The sequence below is a fragment of the Aotus nancymaae genome, unplaced genomic scaffold (assembly GCF_030222135.1).
Source record: "Aotus nancymaae isolate 86718 unplaced genomic scaffold, 86718_ANA_hifiasm-v0.15.2.pri h1tg000051l, whole genome shotgun sequence".
Lineage (NCBI taxonomy): Eukaryota > Metazoa > Chordata > Mammalia > Primates > Aotidae > Aotus > Aotus nancymaae.
Genome location: NW_026988465.1, coordinates 7,968,972 through 7,985,208, shown reverse-complemented (window position 1 = coordinate 7,985,208; position 16,237 = coordinate 7,968,972). Strand labels below are relative to the sequence as shown.

Here is a 16,237-nt window from a genome sequence, read left to right as displayed (position 1 = left end):
AAAAGGAATAGCCAAAGTGTTATGCAACTATGATATTAATTCTGGAATACCAGATGAATAACCAACAATTAAACAGTACCATAGGTAAGTTTTCTTCATCTTCTGAGTGCTCCAAGGAAGACAGCTTGCTCAGTGGGTGAGGACCTTGAAGCTCTGGGCATTAGAGAGAAGTTTCAAGTGAATACACGCCAAGTAACAAAGCAATAAGAATTCACTATCAGGCCAGGCGCGGTGGCTCACGCCTGTAATCCCAGCACTTTGGGAGGCCGAGGCGGGTGGATCACGAGGTCAAGAGATCGAGACCATCCTGGTCGACATGGTGAAATCCCGTCTCTACTAAAAATACAAAAAAAAATTAGCTGGGCACGGTGGTGCGTGCCTGTAATCCCAGCTACTCAGGAGGCTGAGGCAGGAGAATTGCCTGAACCCAGGAGGCGGAGGTTGCGGTGAGCCGAGATCGCGCCATTGCACTCCAGCCTGGGTAACGAGAGCGAAACTCCGTCTCAAAAAAAAGAATTCACTATCATTCTAGGTATTAAATCTCATCAGCAAAAAAGGCGACACGGTTCTTTGTTTTTTTATTTTGTCAGACAGAGTCTTGCTCTGTTGCCTAGGCTGGAGTGCAATGGCACAATATCGGCTCACTGCAACTTCCATCTCCCGGGTTCAAGCGATTCTCCTGTCTCAGCCTCCCGAGTAGCTGGGACGACAGGCATGCGCCACCACACCTGGCTAATTTTTGTATTTTTAGTAGAGATACGGTTTCACCGTGTTAGTAAGGATGGTCTCAAACTCCTGACCTCATGATCTACCCACCTTGGCCTCCCAAAGTGCTGGGATTACAGATGTGAGCCACCGCGCCCAGCCAGGGGACACAGTTCTAAGTAAAACAAAAATCAATTGACTGTATCTTTCGGGACATGAATGCTTATTAGGTTTGTACATCTGTCGGTAAGATTAACAACCAGTCACTTCAACCAGACTGACATCTTAAAGAGCTGCTCACCTGGCCTCAAATAACGTGGGCAGGGATTCTTCCACCTGAACCTTGTGATTCTTCTCTTCCCTCCCTTGAACTCCCTCTCTTATTGCCTCTTATTCTTTTTTTTGATGATTTGATATACATATACATGGTATAATGATTATCACATTCAAATCAATGATCACATCCATCACTACTTGTGCTGTATATTAGATAGATCCTCAGAACTTGTTCATGTTATGCCTGAAAGTTTATATCCTTCAAAGACCATCTCCTCCTTCCCTCACCTCCTGGCACCTGGCAACCACTGTTCTACTCTCTGTTTCTATGAGTTTGGCTTTTTTACATTCTATATATATGTGAGATTATACAGTATTTGTCCGTTAGTGACTAGCTTATTTCACTTAACATAATGTCCTCCAGGTTTATCCATGTTGTTGCATATGGCCTGATTTCCTTCTTTTTTTAAGGCTGAATAGTATTCCATTGTTTATATGTACCACATTTTCTTTATTCATTCATCCACTGACTAACACTTAGGCTGACTCCATATCCTGGCTATTGTGAATAATGCTGCAATAAACACAGGAGTGCAGATATCTCTTCAAGATTCTGATTCTATCTCCTTTAGATATATACCTGGAAGTGGGACTGATGGATTCACACGATTCTAATTTTTTTGAGGAGACTACTGTTTTCCACAATGGTTGCATCAATTTCCACTCCCACCAACAGTGCACAAGTGTTCCCTTCTCTCCATACTCTTGCCAACACTTGTTATCTCTTGTCTTTTTGATAATAGCTATCCGGACAGGTGTGAGATATCACATTATGGCTGTGATTTGCATTTCTCTAATGATTAGTGATGCTGAGTACTTATACCTATTAGCCATTTGTGTATCTTTTTTGGAAAAATGTCTATTCAGCTCCTTTACCCATTTTTAATTAGGTTGTGTTCCCTTGTTATTGAGTTGTAGAAGTTATTTTGAATATTAACCCCTAACCTATTATCAGATATATGATTTGCGAATATTTTCTTCCATTCTTTAGGTTGTCTTTCCATTTTATTGATTGTTTTCTTTGCTGAGCACAAGATTTTTAGTTTGACATAGTCCCATAAGTTTATTGTGCTTTTAGGGTTGTACACAAAAAAAATCATTGCTAAGGCCAATGTCAAAGAGCTGTTTCCCTATTTTTGTCTAGTAGTTGTACAGTTTTAGATCTTAAAGTCTTAATCCATTTTGAATTAATTTTTGTATATGGTGTAAGACAAAGGTCCAATTTCATCGTTTAGTATGTGGATATCCATTTTTCCCAACACCATTTATTGAAGAGGCTTTTCTTTCCACATTGTGTATTCTTGGTGCCCTTGTGAACGATTAAGTGGCCATATACACGTGTAGGTTGATGTCTGGGCTCTGTAATGCGATCTTGGCCTATGTGCCTGTCTCTGTGGCAGTACTATATTATTTTGATTACTATAGTTTTTCAATATACTTTGAAATCAGGAAGTGTGATGCCTCCAGATTTACTCCTCTTTCTCAAGATTTTTTTGGCTTTTTAGAGTCTTTTGTGGTTCCAAATAAATTTTAGGATTGTTTTTTCTATTTCTGTGAAAAATGCCATTAGAAATTTGATAGCAATTGAATTTGTATATTGCTTTGGATAATGAGGACATTTTAACAATATTAATTCTTCTAATCCATATACATAGGATATTTTTCCACTTGTGTCCTCTTTAATTCCATCAATGTCTTATAGTTTTCAGATTATGGGTCTTTCACCTCCTTGGTTATTTTTATGTGTTTTTTTTGTAAGCTATTATAAATGAGATTTTCTTTCTTTCTTTCTTTCTTTCTTTCTTTCTTTCTTTCTTTCTTAGTTTATTGTTAGTGTCTAGAAATGCAACTGCTTTCTTTTTGTTTTGTTCCTTGTATTTTTTTTTTTTTTTTCTGAGATGGAGTCTCCCTCTGTCACCCAGGCTGGAGTGCAGTGGTGCGATCTCAGCTCACTGCAACCTCCGCTTCCCAGGTTCAAGTGATTCTCCTCCCTCAGCCTCCTGAGTAGCTAGGATTACAGGCACCTGACACCATGCCTGGCTAATTTTTGTATTTTCAGTAGAGATGGGGTTTCACCATCTTGGCCAGGCTGGTCTTGAACTCCTGACCTCGTGATCCACCCACCTCAGCCTCCCAAAGTGCTGGGATTACAGGTGTGAGCTACCACGCTTGGCTTCCTTTTATTCTTTAATGCTACATTTTTCTCTCTACTTTGTTCTTTTCCCGACTTATTTTCTTGCAGCGGCAGCTACACTAACAGATTGTTATTGAAGTGCTTACTAAGTACTGTTACATGCCTGGCAATGTGCTGAACTGCAGAATTAGAATAAACGATATTGTTATTAATAACAGTAATAATAAAATCACCATTCTTAACAAATTTAAAAAATGCAGACAGTTAAAATAAAATACAGTGAGGGTTAAGAAAAAGCCTATAGGTAAAGGGTTGGCAAATTCTGGCCCCTAAGCCAAATCCAGTCTGCTACCTGATTCTATAAATGAAGTTTCATGTAAAGACAGCTACACTCATTGGCTTACATCCTAACCATGGCCAATTTTGTGCAACAACTTCAGAGTTGAACAGTTGTAACAGAAACCATATGGATGAAGGCTGGGCCTGGTGGCTCATACCTGTAGTCCAGCACTTTGGGAGGTCAAGGTGGGTGGATCACTTGAGATCAGGAGTTTGAGACCAACCCCTGCTACAGGTCATCATTTGAGATGTCTCGCTTATTTAAGAAAAGAAGAGACCAGCAATTCTTGGGCACAAGCTGATCTCAAATGGCAAAGCAAAATTAAAACATCATACCCTCTATTATTTGCTAATAAGAGACATTAAGGTAAAGAACAATCTTATTTTCATTTTCTTTAATAGATATTAAGATTAAAAATGTTTTATTTATATCAAACTACCTTTCCCAAAATATAAATCTTTTTCTATGTAAGTCAACAGAAAATCATGTACCTGTTTTCTTGGCAGAATCTTCAGGAGTCAAAAAGGCAAAACTATCTTGAAATTTTTTTTCAGAAGTCTCTGGAGGTGTAGTGTTCTTTTGCTTGGGTATGTCTTTCTGTAATGGTGACAGAAGCTTAGCCTAAAATACAGTATCTTTTCTAAATGTTAACATTCATAACAGTTCAAAACAAGTTATCCAAATATTCTAAGACATTTTCAATATTACTTTAAGAAGCTTAAGTATTAGATTTACTCCATTTCAAAATAAATATTGGCCAGGCATGGTGACTCACACCTGTAACCCTAGCACTTTGGGAGGCCGAGGTGGGTGGATCACTTGAGGTCAGGAGTTTGAGACTAGACTGGCTAACATGTGAAACCCTGTCTCTACTAAAAGTACAAAAATCAGCCAGGCGTCATGGTGCATGCCTGTAATCCCGGCTACTCTGGAGGCCGACACAGGAGAATCACTTGAACTCCAAAGGGAGAGGTTGCAGTGAGCTGAGATTGCACCACTGCACGCCAGCCTGGGCAATAGAGCAAGACTCCATCTCAAAAAAAAAAAAAACAGAAAAGAAAAAGAAATGTTAATTCTATTCAGAATTTTTGTGTGTTTTTAGTTGAAGGGTGGATATTAGCTTAATACTACGTTACTGAATCTGAACTAGACCATTTATTCTTTCAGGAGCTACAGAAATGAAAATCTCATGAATTCTTGGAAATCATAAATTCTGTTAGGTAAACAGAGAGAGGCTGGCACCTGATCCTAGACTCTGGTTTTTATAGTTGGAAAGGATCTGATAGATTCTTACATTTCCAATTTCCAGTTTTCTTTCTTTCTTTTTTTTTTTTTTTTTTAAGACAGAGTCACTCTGTCATCCAGGCTGGAGTGCAGTAGCACAATCTCAGCTCACTGTAACCTCCACCTACTGAGTTCAAGCAATTCTCTTACCTCAGTCTCTCAAGTAGCTGGAATTATAGGCATGCGCCACCATGCCCAGCTAATTTTTGTGTATTTTTAGTAGAGACAGGGTTTCGCCATGTTGGCCAGGATGGCCTCAAACTCCTGACCTCAGGTGATCTCCCTGCCTTGGCCTCCCAAAGCGCTGGGATTACAGGCATGAACACCTTGGCCAATTTCCAGTTATCTTCTAATTGCTCTGCGTTAAGTACTGCTCTCTTCAAATGAACACTAGATTCAAACCTTGGCTCTTTGAATTATTTTTAATGCACATATTGAGACAGAAATATTTTCCTTAGGAACTACAACATTACTATATTTATTAATTTAAAACTACCTTAAAGACATTTTCAGATAATAGTACTTTTACAATACATTAATAACAACCAAAGGGGAAGGAGAACAAAGCAAGCTTATTTCAGAGATTTAGTTAAGGGAGACAGAGACAGTGCACGAGAAAGAAGGAATGTGCCTGTCTAACAGCCCCAGGCTCAAAGCAAAATTACTGCTCATTTAAACCTTCATGCTCCACTTACCTCTATTGTATTACAGCCTGAGAACTGATCTGCCTAATGACCCTAGCGAAAATCCTAAATGATCAATGATTCAATTATATTTCCTTTACTCAGCTTACTAAGCTAAGAAAATATCTAACAATTAGAATTCGTGTAAGGGGATACTAGAGCTAAATTTTAATTAGCAGGAAAATTAAATTAAATCCTTCATTCTTGAGGTCCTCTGGTGAACTGAGATTTTACTGCAGTAAATAAAATTCTGACTGCATTTCTACTGAATAGGAAATTTCTCCTTGTGCTTTCATTCAAAGCTTGGTATAAATGCTATTTAGCTTCTTTTTTAAATTTTTCAAAGATACATCTAATAAAAAATAGCCACACAAAAAAGTAAACGGTAAGATCATAAGATCCCTGAATTTGAAGAGCATGAAGTCGTATTTCAGTAGATTACTCTAAGTGTGGTCCCAAAGTGTGATCTAGACTGGTGCATGAGCAATATCTGCGAACTTACAGAAATGCAAATTCTCAAGTCCCATCTATTCAATTACAACTCTAGGGCCAGGACCCAGCAATCTGTGTTGTAGCAAGCCATCCTGGTCATTGTGATTGCCACTAGTGTTTGAGAACCGCTGCTCTACATCAGGGGTTGGCAAACTATAGTCCATTGTTCTTGTAAATAAAGTTTTATTAGAGCACGCCACATCAATATGTTTCCATTCTGTCTCTGGCTGCTTTCTGGCTACAAAGACAGAGGTAAATAGCGGCCACAGAGGTTGCATGGCCCACAAAGTCTAAAGTATTTACTATCTGGCCCTTTACAGAAAAAATTTGCTGACCTCTGCTGTAAATTATTCCCTTATACAGAGATAAGCATATTTTGAATACCAATATTTGTAGAAAGTCAGCAACATGCTCACTGAAAATCAACATAGATTTCTTGCCAAATACACAGTTTAAATTTATAGATTTTTGAAGCTGTGGCCCAGCACGGTGGCTCACACCTATAATCCCAGAACTTTGCGGGGACAAGGCAGGTGGATCACTTGAGGTCAGGAGTTCAAGACCAGCCAGGCCAGCATGGCAAAAACCCTGTCTCTACTAAAAATACAAATATTAGCGAGGCGTGGTGACGGGCGCCTGTAGTCCCAGCTACTCAGGAGGCTGAGGCAGGAGAATCACTTGAACCTGGGAGGTGGTGGTTGCAGTGAGCTGAGATCGTGACACTGCGCTTCAGCCTGGGTGACAGAGCGAGACTCTGTCTTAAAAAAAAATTTGAAGCTGTGGTATTTCTTTGGTGTTTATTTCAAATAAAAGCTGTAGTTACTAGAAACTGTTCTTTTGGTCCATTTCTGAGAACTCATTATTTCAAGTTGAACTATTCAATGAATTGTTAAGTACTTACTCGGGCTTATAGGTTTAACACACCCCTGTCCTTACAGAGCATGAGAGCCCTACAGATTAACAGAAGGCAACACATCCCAGACTGATGGAAGAAAGAAGATAAAGGTGTGATTAAAACCCGAACCATACTACTTCTGTATGAGGAGGCAGGGTACTGTTGATACTCTCAGAATCACAGCAGCTGCTTCTTATAAAACCCTTCTGAACTTGCTGATATACTCTGTAGTCTATATATAGCTCATATGGCACAAAACAAAAACCAAACTGCTGAGAGAGGTAATTCAGTGAATAAAAGGCAAAAATTGGCTTTGCATTGATGCAGACACTGCTGTCTCTATTCTTAACTACTTTGATACAAAACGAGGATAAGTGAAGGAAATGAAGAAATTTTGAGGGTTTGTTCAATATTTATACAAGCCCAAAGGTATCCCAAGCAATTGCAAAATAAATAGTGGCTTAGGCCTGTAATCCTAGCATGTTGGGAGGCCAAGGTGGGTGGACAGCCTGAGCTCAGGAGTTCAAGGCCAGCCTGGGCTACATGGTGAAACCCTGTCTCTACTAAACATACAAAAAATTAGCCGGGCGCGGCAGCATGTGCCTGTAATCCCAGCTACTTGGGAGGCTGAGACAGAAGAATTGCTTGAACCTGGGAGGTGGAGGTTGCAGTGAGCTGAGATCTCACCATTGCACTCCAGCCTGGGTGACAGAGCAGGACTCCATTTCAAATAAATAAATAAATCATTAAAAGCTTTAGAAAAACTAAGGGAAGAACTAAACCAAGTTTACATCAAAACATAAATTTGAAAGAGTATACATTTGCAGGAAATTGGAATACCCCAGATTTTTAGTATTATTCATAATAATCCTTCAGCTACATTTGGGAACATTTGAAAAAAAAAAAAAAAGACCCTAAATCTTTTTTTTCTTTCTTTTGAGACAGGGTCTCACTCTGTCACACAGACTGGAGTGCAGTGGCACAATCTCGGCTCACTGCAACCCCCACCTCCCAGGCTTAAGCCATCCTCCCACCTCAGCATCGTGACTAGCTGGGACTATAAGCATGTGCCACCATGCCTGGTTAATTTTTGTATTTTTTGTAGAGATGGGGTTTCACCATGTTTCCCAGGCTGGTCTCTCCCAAGCTCAAGTGATCCACTCCCCTCGGCCTCCCAAAGTGCTGGGATTACAAGCGTGAGCCACCATGCACAGCCTAAAAGACCCTAAATACTTACCCAAGATTCGTATTAAATGTTTATAAGTCATTGCAATTTCTATTGGCAGTGATTCAGATATTAGTAAACCATGTTTTGTTATTTTCATATTTCTGAAAGTTGTGTTTGGAGAAATAAATGCAGTTTAACTCATAGGGCACACAGCAACCCAGATAAAATGTACTTACTTGGTCTTTCTCATAGCCACTGCTACTACTGGGAGGGAAAATTGGCAAGACTAAAATGAAAGAAAACAAGTACACAACAGATGCGTTAACTCATGCGGCCTACAGAAATTCACTTTTCCTTCTCCCAACATGCTAAAGCTAAAAGCAATTCCCACTTCCTACAGCTTCCTCAAACATCTACTCTTTTTTTTTTTTTTTTCCTGAGATGGAGTCGCATTCTGTTGCCCAGACTGGAGTGCAGCGTCACAATCATGACTCACTGCAATCTCTACCTCCCAGGTTCAAGTGATTCTCCTGCCTCAGTCTCCCAAGTAGCTGGGAGTACAGGCTACCATGCTTGGCTAATTTTTGCATTCTCAAGTAGAAATGGGGTTTTGCCATATTGGCCAGGCTGGTCTCAGACTCCTGACCTCGTGATCCACCCTCCTCAGCCTCCCAAAGTGCTGAGATTACAGGTGTGAGCCACCGCGCCTGGCCATGTCTATTCTTAAGATCCTTTCCTGATTATTCAACCTTGTTCCTCGCCACTCAGTTCCTCACCACTCAGTATGAATTCTCTCCTCCAGACCTTGTCCCTGAACATCACCCTCACATCCTTGCCTTGCCCTTGTAGTTTGTTCTGTTTGAGACAGGGTCTCACTCTGTCACCTGGGCTACAGTGCAGTGCCATGGTCACTGCTCACTGCAGCCTTGACCTCCCGGTCTCAAGCAATCCTCCTGCCTCAGTCTCCAGAGTAGCTGGGACCACAGGTGCATGCCACCATGCTCAGCTCATGTTTTAATTTTGTAGAGATGGGGTCTCACCACATTGCCCAGGCTGGTCTCAAACTCCTGGGCTCAAACAATCCTCCTGCCTAGGCCTCCCAAAGTGCTGGGATTGCAGTCATGAGCCACCATGCAGGTCCCTGTAGCTTTACCTACCTAATAATGTTTCACTTTCTCCTCTTAACATCCTATTCTTTTTTCCAAGGGTTAATTCAAGTCCCACCCACCTCTTCCTTGAAGATTTTCCTGATGATTCCAGCTCATGACAGACTCCTCTTACCGGAATTTCTGCTCCATTTATACAAAACTCATCTTAAACAACTGTTGGTTAATTTCATGTTCTTCCATTTCATGTACACAATACATTTTGCCTTTCCAATATAACTAGCAGGGAAAGTTGGCCCTATGATCATGTATTTCTTTGGACCCACTCCCATTATATATGGAAAAATAAATACCTGCTGATTTGAAAATCGCTATTTGAAGAGTGATTCAAAAGAAGACGTGCCAGACTTACTTCTTAGACTCCTTCTGGTTCTTGTCTTCTTTCTATTAACATATGACTTCAGGGATTTCCTTTTTCGGTTACTGATCCAAGATTGTTCACTGGTACTTGAATCTTGATTACTCTCAGAGAAGAGATGTTTTCTGTAACTAAGCTTCTACAAGCACAGATCACAAATGAGAACTTTTAGAGGGGTATTAGTGCTACTTACATCTAATTAAACATATTCTACAAAGCTAGAGGTAAGAGAAGCACCCTTCTAGAAGACTGGGCTCTTTTATATAATATAAAGGCAATGAAGTATGGAAAGGAAGAAAAGGATTATTCCATCAGTCAATTCTCAACCACGTTGCTGTTGTACAGGATGACAAAATCCTTTCTAATAAAATATTTGCAACAGAAGAGATGCTGGATGATGACAAAAGAAAGCATGCAAATATTTTTTGCAAAGACAGGCCTCTCTACATTTTAGAAGAACCAAAACCAAACAGGAGGGTCATTTCTTTCTTTCTTTTTTTTTTGAGATGGAGGCTCACCCTGTCGCCAGGCTGGAGCACAGTGGCGCAGTCTTGGCTCACCACAACCTCCGCCTCCTGGATTCAAGCAATTTTCCTGCCTCAGCCTCCAGAGTGGCTGGGATTACTGGCATGCACCACCACAATCAGCTAATTTTTTTTTTTTTTTTTTTTTTTTTGTATTTTTAGTAGAGACAGAGTTTCACTATGCTGGCCAGGCTGGTCTCAAACTCCCATCCTCAGGTGATTATCCTCCTTGGCCTCCCAAAGTGGTGAGATTACGGGTGTGAGCCACAGCACTCAGCCCAGGAGGCTAATTCCTGTTTAAAACATAAAGCGGCCGGGCGCGGTGGCTAAAGCCTGTAATCCCAGCACTTTGGGAGGCCGAGGCGGGTGGATCACGAGGTCAAGAGATCGAGACCATCCTGGTCAACATGGTGAAACCCCGTCTCTACTAATATAAAAAAAATTAGCTGGGCATGGTGGCGCGTGCCTGTAATCCCAGCTACTCAGGAGGCTGAGGCAGGAGAATTGCCTGAACCCAGGAGGCAGAGGTTGCGGTGAGCCGAGATCACGCCATTGCACTCCAGCCTGGGTAACAAGAGCGAAACTCCGTCCCAAAAAAAAAAAAAAACAAAAAACAAAAAAAAAACATAAAGCATTTTGAAATTAAGCCTGAACTATAAAAGGTTAGAGATTTAAGGCAAGTTTAATCTTTCTGCTGGATTATTCAACTGTACTCTGATATTTATATTTTTAAAATCTTTTTCTGTTTTTACATTAATTTTTATAAATGCCATGATGAATTCATGTTTATGCTTGATTTTAATATGGAATTCGTTTTTATGTTTGTTGGGAATCTTCAGAGCCCAGTCCCCAAACCCTCCTGCCTCTCGAGGGGCTGCACCATTCAGCTGCTAACAGTTCATTCTCATTTCAGGCCAGGGAGGATTCTTATGGATTCAAACATATTAAGTGGTGACACTATGTCACATCGTCTTCTCAAATAGAAAACACATCAGCCAGAAGATACAGGCCCTGCCTGGAATGACAAAATGCAAAATCAGCTCCCAAAGCTGTCATCAGGAACTGGGTGGGGTGGCTCATGCCTGTAATCCCAGCACTTTGGGAGGCCAAGACAGGCAGATCACTTGACATCAAGAGTTCGGGACCACCCTGGCCAACATGGTGAAACTCCGTCTCCACTAAAAATACAAAAATTAGCCAGGCATGTTGGGGGGCACCTGTAATCCTTGCTACTAAGGAGGCTGAGGCACGAGAATCACTTGAACCCTGAAGGCAGAGTTTGCAGGGAGCCAAGATCGTGCCTCTGCACTCCAACCTGGGCAATAGAGTGAGACCCAGTCTTAAAAAAAAAAAAAAAAAAAAAAAGAGGAGAGAGATCCAAGATGGCTGATCACTAGCAGCTCGGGTTCCTAGCTCCAGGTGTAAGCGCAGAGAACGAGAGGACGCCACACTTTCAGACGAATATTAGTTGCTCACGGACCAGGACATTCCCAGCAGAGGAGCCCCACGTGTCGCCAGGGCGACTCTTGTGGCCTATGCGGCAGTTTTGCTGGTGCCTTAGCGAGCCAGTTTTTGGTGCAGAGTCCGGAGATTTCCGGGCAGAAAAGCACCATCAATCTTAACACTGCTGTTTTGGCCGGCGCAGTGGATTGCTCAGATGTCGGCGCTGGGAATCAACAAGTTGTACGTCTGCTCAGAGACCTAGTTAGAAAGTTGGTAACTACGAAGACAACAGACGGATAAATATATAATGAAGGGAAGAAATCAGCGTAAAAAGGCAGAGAATACTCAAAATCAGAATGCCTCTCCCTCTACTGGGGATTGCAATTCCTCATCAGTAACGGAACAAGGCTTAATAGATTACGAGTGTGTTCCAATAACAGAACCAGGTTTCAAAACGTGGGTGATAAGAAACTTCTGTGAATTAAAAGAACTTGTTCTAACCCAATGCAAAGAAACTAAGAACCTTGAAAAAAGGTTTGACGAAATGTTAATGAGAATGGATAATTTAGAGAGGAATATAAGTGAATTGATGGAGCTGAAAAACACAACAGGAGAACTTCGCAAAGCATGCACAAGTTTAAACAGTCGAATTGATCAAGCAGAAGAAAGGATATCAGATGTCGAGAACCAGCTCAGTGAAATGAAACGAGAAGACAAGATTGGAGAAAAAAGGATGAAAAGGAATGAGCAAAGTCTCCAGGAAATATGGGACTATGTGAAAAGACCTAATTTACGTTTGATAGGTGTACCTGAATGTGATGAAGAGAATGAATCCAAGTTGGAAAATACTCTTCAGGATATCATTCAGGAAAATTTTCCCAACCTGGCAAGGCAGGGTAATATTCAACTCCAGGTAATACAGAGAACACCACAAAGATATTCTTCAAGAAGACCAACCCCAAGGCACATAATCGCCAGATTTATTAGGGTTGAAATGAAGGAGAAAATACTAAGGGCAGCCAGAGAGAAAGGTCAGGTTACCCATAAAGGGAAACCTATCAGACTTACAGCAGATCTCTCAGCAGAAACCCTACAAGCCAGAAAAGAGTGGGGACCAATATTTAACATCCTTAAAGAAAAGAACTTTCAACCCAGAATTTCCTATCCAGCCAAACTAAGCTTTATAATCGAAGGAAAAATTAAATCCTTTGCGAACAAGCAAGTACTTAGAGACTTCACCACCACCAGGCCTGCTTTACAAGAGCTTCTGAAAGAAGCACTATACATATAAAGGAACAACCAATATCAGCCTTTCCAAAAATATATCAAAAAGAAAAGAACATTAACACAACGAAAAATTTACACTAATGGGCAAAACAGCCAGCTAGCATCAAATGCTAGTATTAAAGTTATATATATTCTAATCGGATAAAAAGCCAAAACCCATTGCTATGCTGCATCCAGACCCATCTCACATGCAACGATACACAAAGACTCAAAACAAAGAGAAGGAGGAAGATTTATCAACCAATCAGAGAGTAAAAATAAACAAATAAAAAGCAGGAGATGCAATTCTCGCCTCTGATAAAGTAGACTTTAAAGTAACAAAGAGCAAAAGAGGCAAAGAAGGACATTACATAATGGCAAAAGGATCAATGTAACAAGAAGAGCTAACGATTTTATAGATCAACGAGACAGAAAATTAACAAGGACATCCAGGACTTGAACTCAGACCCGGAACAAGTAAACTTAATAAACATTTATAGAACTCTCCACTTCAAATACATAAAACATACATTACCACCTCATACCTATTCCAAAAGTGACTACATAATTGGAAGTAAATCACTCCTCAATAATTGCATAGCATTTCATAGGTTTAAATGAAATATTGGTTGGCTGCTCGTTTGTTATTTTCTTCCCTTATTCCTTCCTGTTTACATCAAGTATAATTATTGGTATAAAAGAGGTTTTCAATACCCATTACTAAACTGCATTCTAGCCTGGGCAAGAAAGCAATACTCCCATTCTTTCTCTCTCTTTCTCTTCCTTTTTCCTCCTCTTTATTCTTTTTCTTTCTTTCTTTCAAAAAAAAAATGGAATCTGAAAGTTCACAAAATCTACAACTTTGGGAAAAAAAAAAAAAGAAAGAAAAAAGAAAGCTGTCACTGGGTTACGGCAAGACCACCAACACCCTTGCTGGTGACAGCATGACCCTTAACAGTTAAGGTGGGTGATAGTTATCTAGTCTTCAAATGAATTTATTTTTTGAAGACCCAATTATTCCTTCTTTAAAATGTTTAACAGTTCAACACTTTGTAAAAATGGTAATCTCTTTAATTGATAAATAAAAATTACACTTATTTATAGTGTATGATGTTTCGAAATGTGTATACATTGTAGAATGGCTAAATCAAGTCATTAGCATTTGCATTACCTCAAATACTTATCATTTTTTTTGTGTGGTATGAACACCTAAAATCTACTCTCAGCAGTTTTCTTTTTTTTTTTTTTTGAGACAGGGTCTAGCTCTCTTGCCCAGGCTGGCGTGCAGTGGCACAATCATAGCTCACTACAACTCCTGGGCTCACGCGATCCTGCGGCCTCAGCTTCCCCAGTAGCTGGGACTACAGGTATTCACCACCATGACCGGCTAATTTTTTAATTTTTATTTTGTAGAAATCAGGTCTCGCTATGTTACCCAAGTTGGTCTCAAACTCCTGGTCTCAAGGAATCTTCTCACCTCAGCCTCCCAAAGCACTGTGATTACAGGTTTGAGCAACCATGCCTGGCCAGCAATTTTTAAGTATATAATATGTAATTAACTGTGATCACCATGATACACAGTAGATGTTTTAAACTTATTTCAGGAGGGGCACAGTGGCTCAGGCCTGTAATCCCAACACTTTGGGAGGCCGAGGCAGAAGGATCACTTGAGCTCAGGAACTCAAGACAAGCCTGGGCAACATAGTGAGATCTCGTCTCTACTAAAAATAAAAAAAAATTAGCTGGGTGTGGTGGCATGCACCTGTAGTCTCAGCTACTCAGGAAGCTGAGGTGAGAGGATAGTTTGAGTCTGGGAAATTGAGACTGCATGATCCATGATCTCACCACTACACTCCAGCCTAAGTGACAGAGCAAGACTTGATCTCAAAAAAACCAAAACCAAAACAAACGTATTCCTCCTAATTGAAATGTTTATGCTCTGACCACCTCCCCCAACACCCAAGCCCATCCCCTGGTAACCACCTTCTGCTCTCCACTTCTGTAAGTCTGACTTTTTCAGATTCCACATATAAGTGAGATCACATGGTGTTTATCTTTCTATGCCTGGCTCATTTCACTTAACATCGTGTCCTCCAGGTTTATCTATGTTGTTACAAATGACAAGATTCCCTTCCTTTTTAAAGCTAAATAGTATTCCATTGCATATACATACACACATACACACACACACACACACCACTTGTTCTTTATCCATTCATCTACTGATTACTAGAGAAGGTATTTTCTAAAAGAAACTTTGTGAGCCAGGACTATTTGCATCTTACTCTTTCTTAAGCAAAAAAAAAAAAAAAAAAAAAAAAAAAAATGCTGGAGAAACCCCACATCTGTTTGAGAAGTCCCTAGTCCAGTGTCTTATAAAGAGTGAATAACACTTCATTCAATCCATTTAATTAAAAATCCACATAGCAGTGATTCCTCAAGGATCTAGAACCAGAAATGCCATTTGACCCAGCAATACCATTACCAAGTTTGTGTCTTTGACGTATCTCTCTGGCTGTAGGTGCCTGTTCCATAGGCAGTGCCCATTCTCACTCAGTGCTGCCCCTTTGGGTCACAATAAGAGAGAGTACCCATCATCTCTCATTTGGGTGAATGGACTCTACAAAGTTAAATGAGCATTTGCTACAGTGGCAAACGACTGACATAAGCAGTCTTTCAATTTTCCATTACTCATATGCCATCAAATAAGATTTCACATGAAATGCTACCTTCTGCTGAGTTTGCCAGTTGGGGTTATTTGTCCATCCGTATGGCAGATTTACCTTTCATAGTTTACAGCTAATAAAGCCCATTGCATGCAGTGAATAAAATAATAATAAGTAAATCAAGTAAAAGTGTAGTTCAAGAGGCTAAACTTGTGATTGTCAATTGTACTTATTCGGGGGCTTACCTACTATTTGTTACAAGTAATGATTTTCCATGTGAAAGTGAAATCATTCATTTCAAAATAGTTTAAGATCGATTTAATTGAGAAAAATATAGATAAGAGCAGAGCTATGACATATCTTGAAGATGGTATACAAATAACTGAAATTGGAGAAGTATTGCCTTAAAATAATAAAAGTTTTATTACCGACACACTTGTTTCTGGTTTTCTGTCACCCTCAAAAGTAGACTCTGCCCTAAAAAAAAAACACATTAAATTAATGGGACTGGTACAACATCACCCTCCTCCTCCCCTAACTATTTTGCTTTCAAATACCCTTTGTCTGATCATGAACCCAGTGTGTGGGAAACACCCTATTCTGCAAACTTCTTATCTTGCAATCTATTTCCAAAGATTCTCTGGCAGACAACTGCTTATTTAAAACAAAATAAACCTTTGTTAAACCCTTCGTCTGTCAGGCATATAAAGAAAATGAAGGCAGAGTGGGATCGGCGAACAACCAGCCAGCAGGAGCAATATCGACAGTTTTCTCAAG

General features: G+C 40.2%; 1 protein-coding gene across 1 annotated transcript in view; it reads right to left on the bottom strand.

The window, feature by feature from the left end:
* The window catches only part of SYCP2L (synaptonemal complex protein 2 like), a 159,546-nt gene that overhangs the window by 92,908 nt on the left and 50,401 nt on the right, over positions 1-16,237 (bottom strand). The window contains exons 20-24 of the mRNA XM_021672656.2: positions 15,889-15,937; positions 9,556-9,700; positions 8,274-8,323; positions 4,007-4,136; positions 80-153 (exon numbers count right to left, since the gene is read on the bottom strand). Of these exons, the coding sequence (XP_021528331.2) occupies positions 80-153; positions 4,007-4,136; positions 8,274-8,323; positions 9,556-9,700; positions 15,889-15,937 (448 nt within the window). The remainder of the gene's footprint in view (positions 1-79; positions 154-4,006; positions 4,137-8,273; positions 8,324-9,555; positions 9,701-15,888; positions 15,938-16,237) is intronic.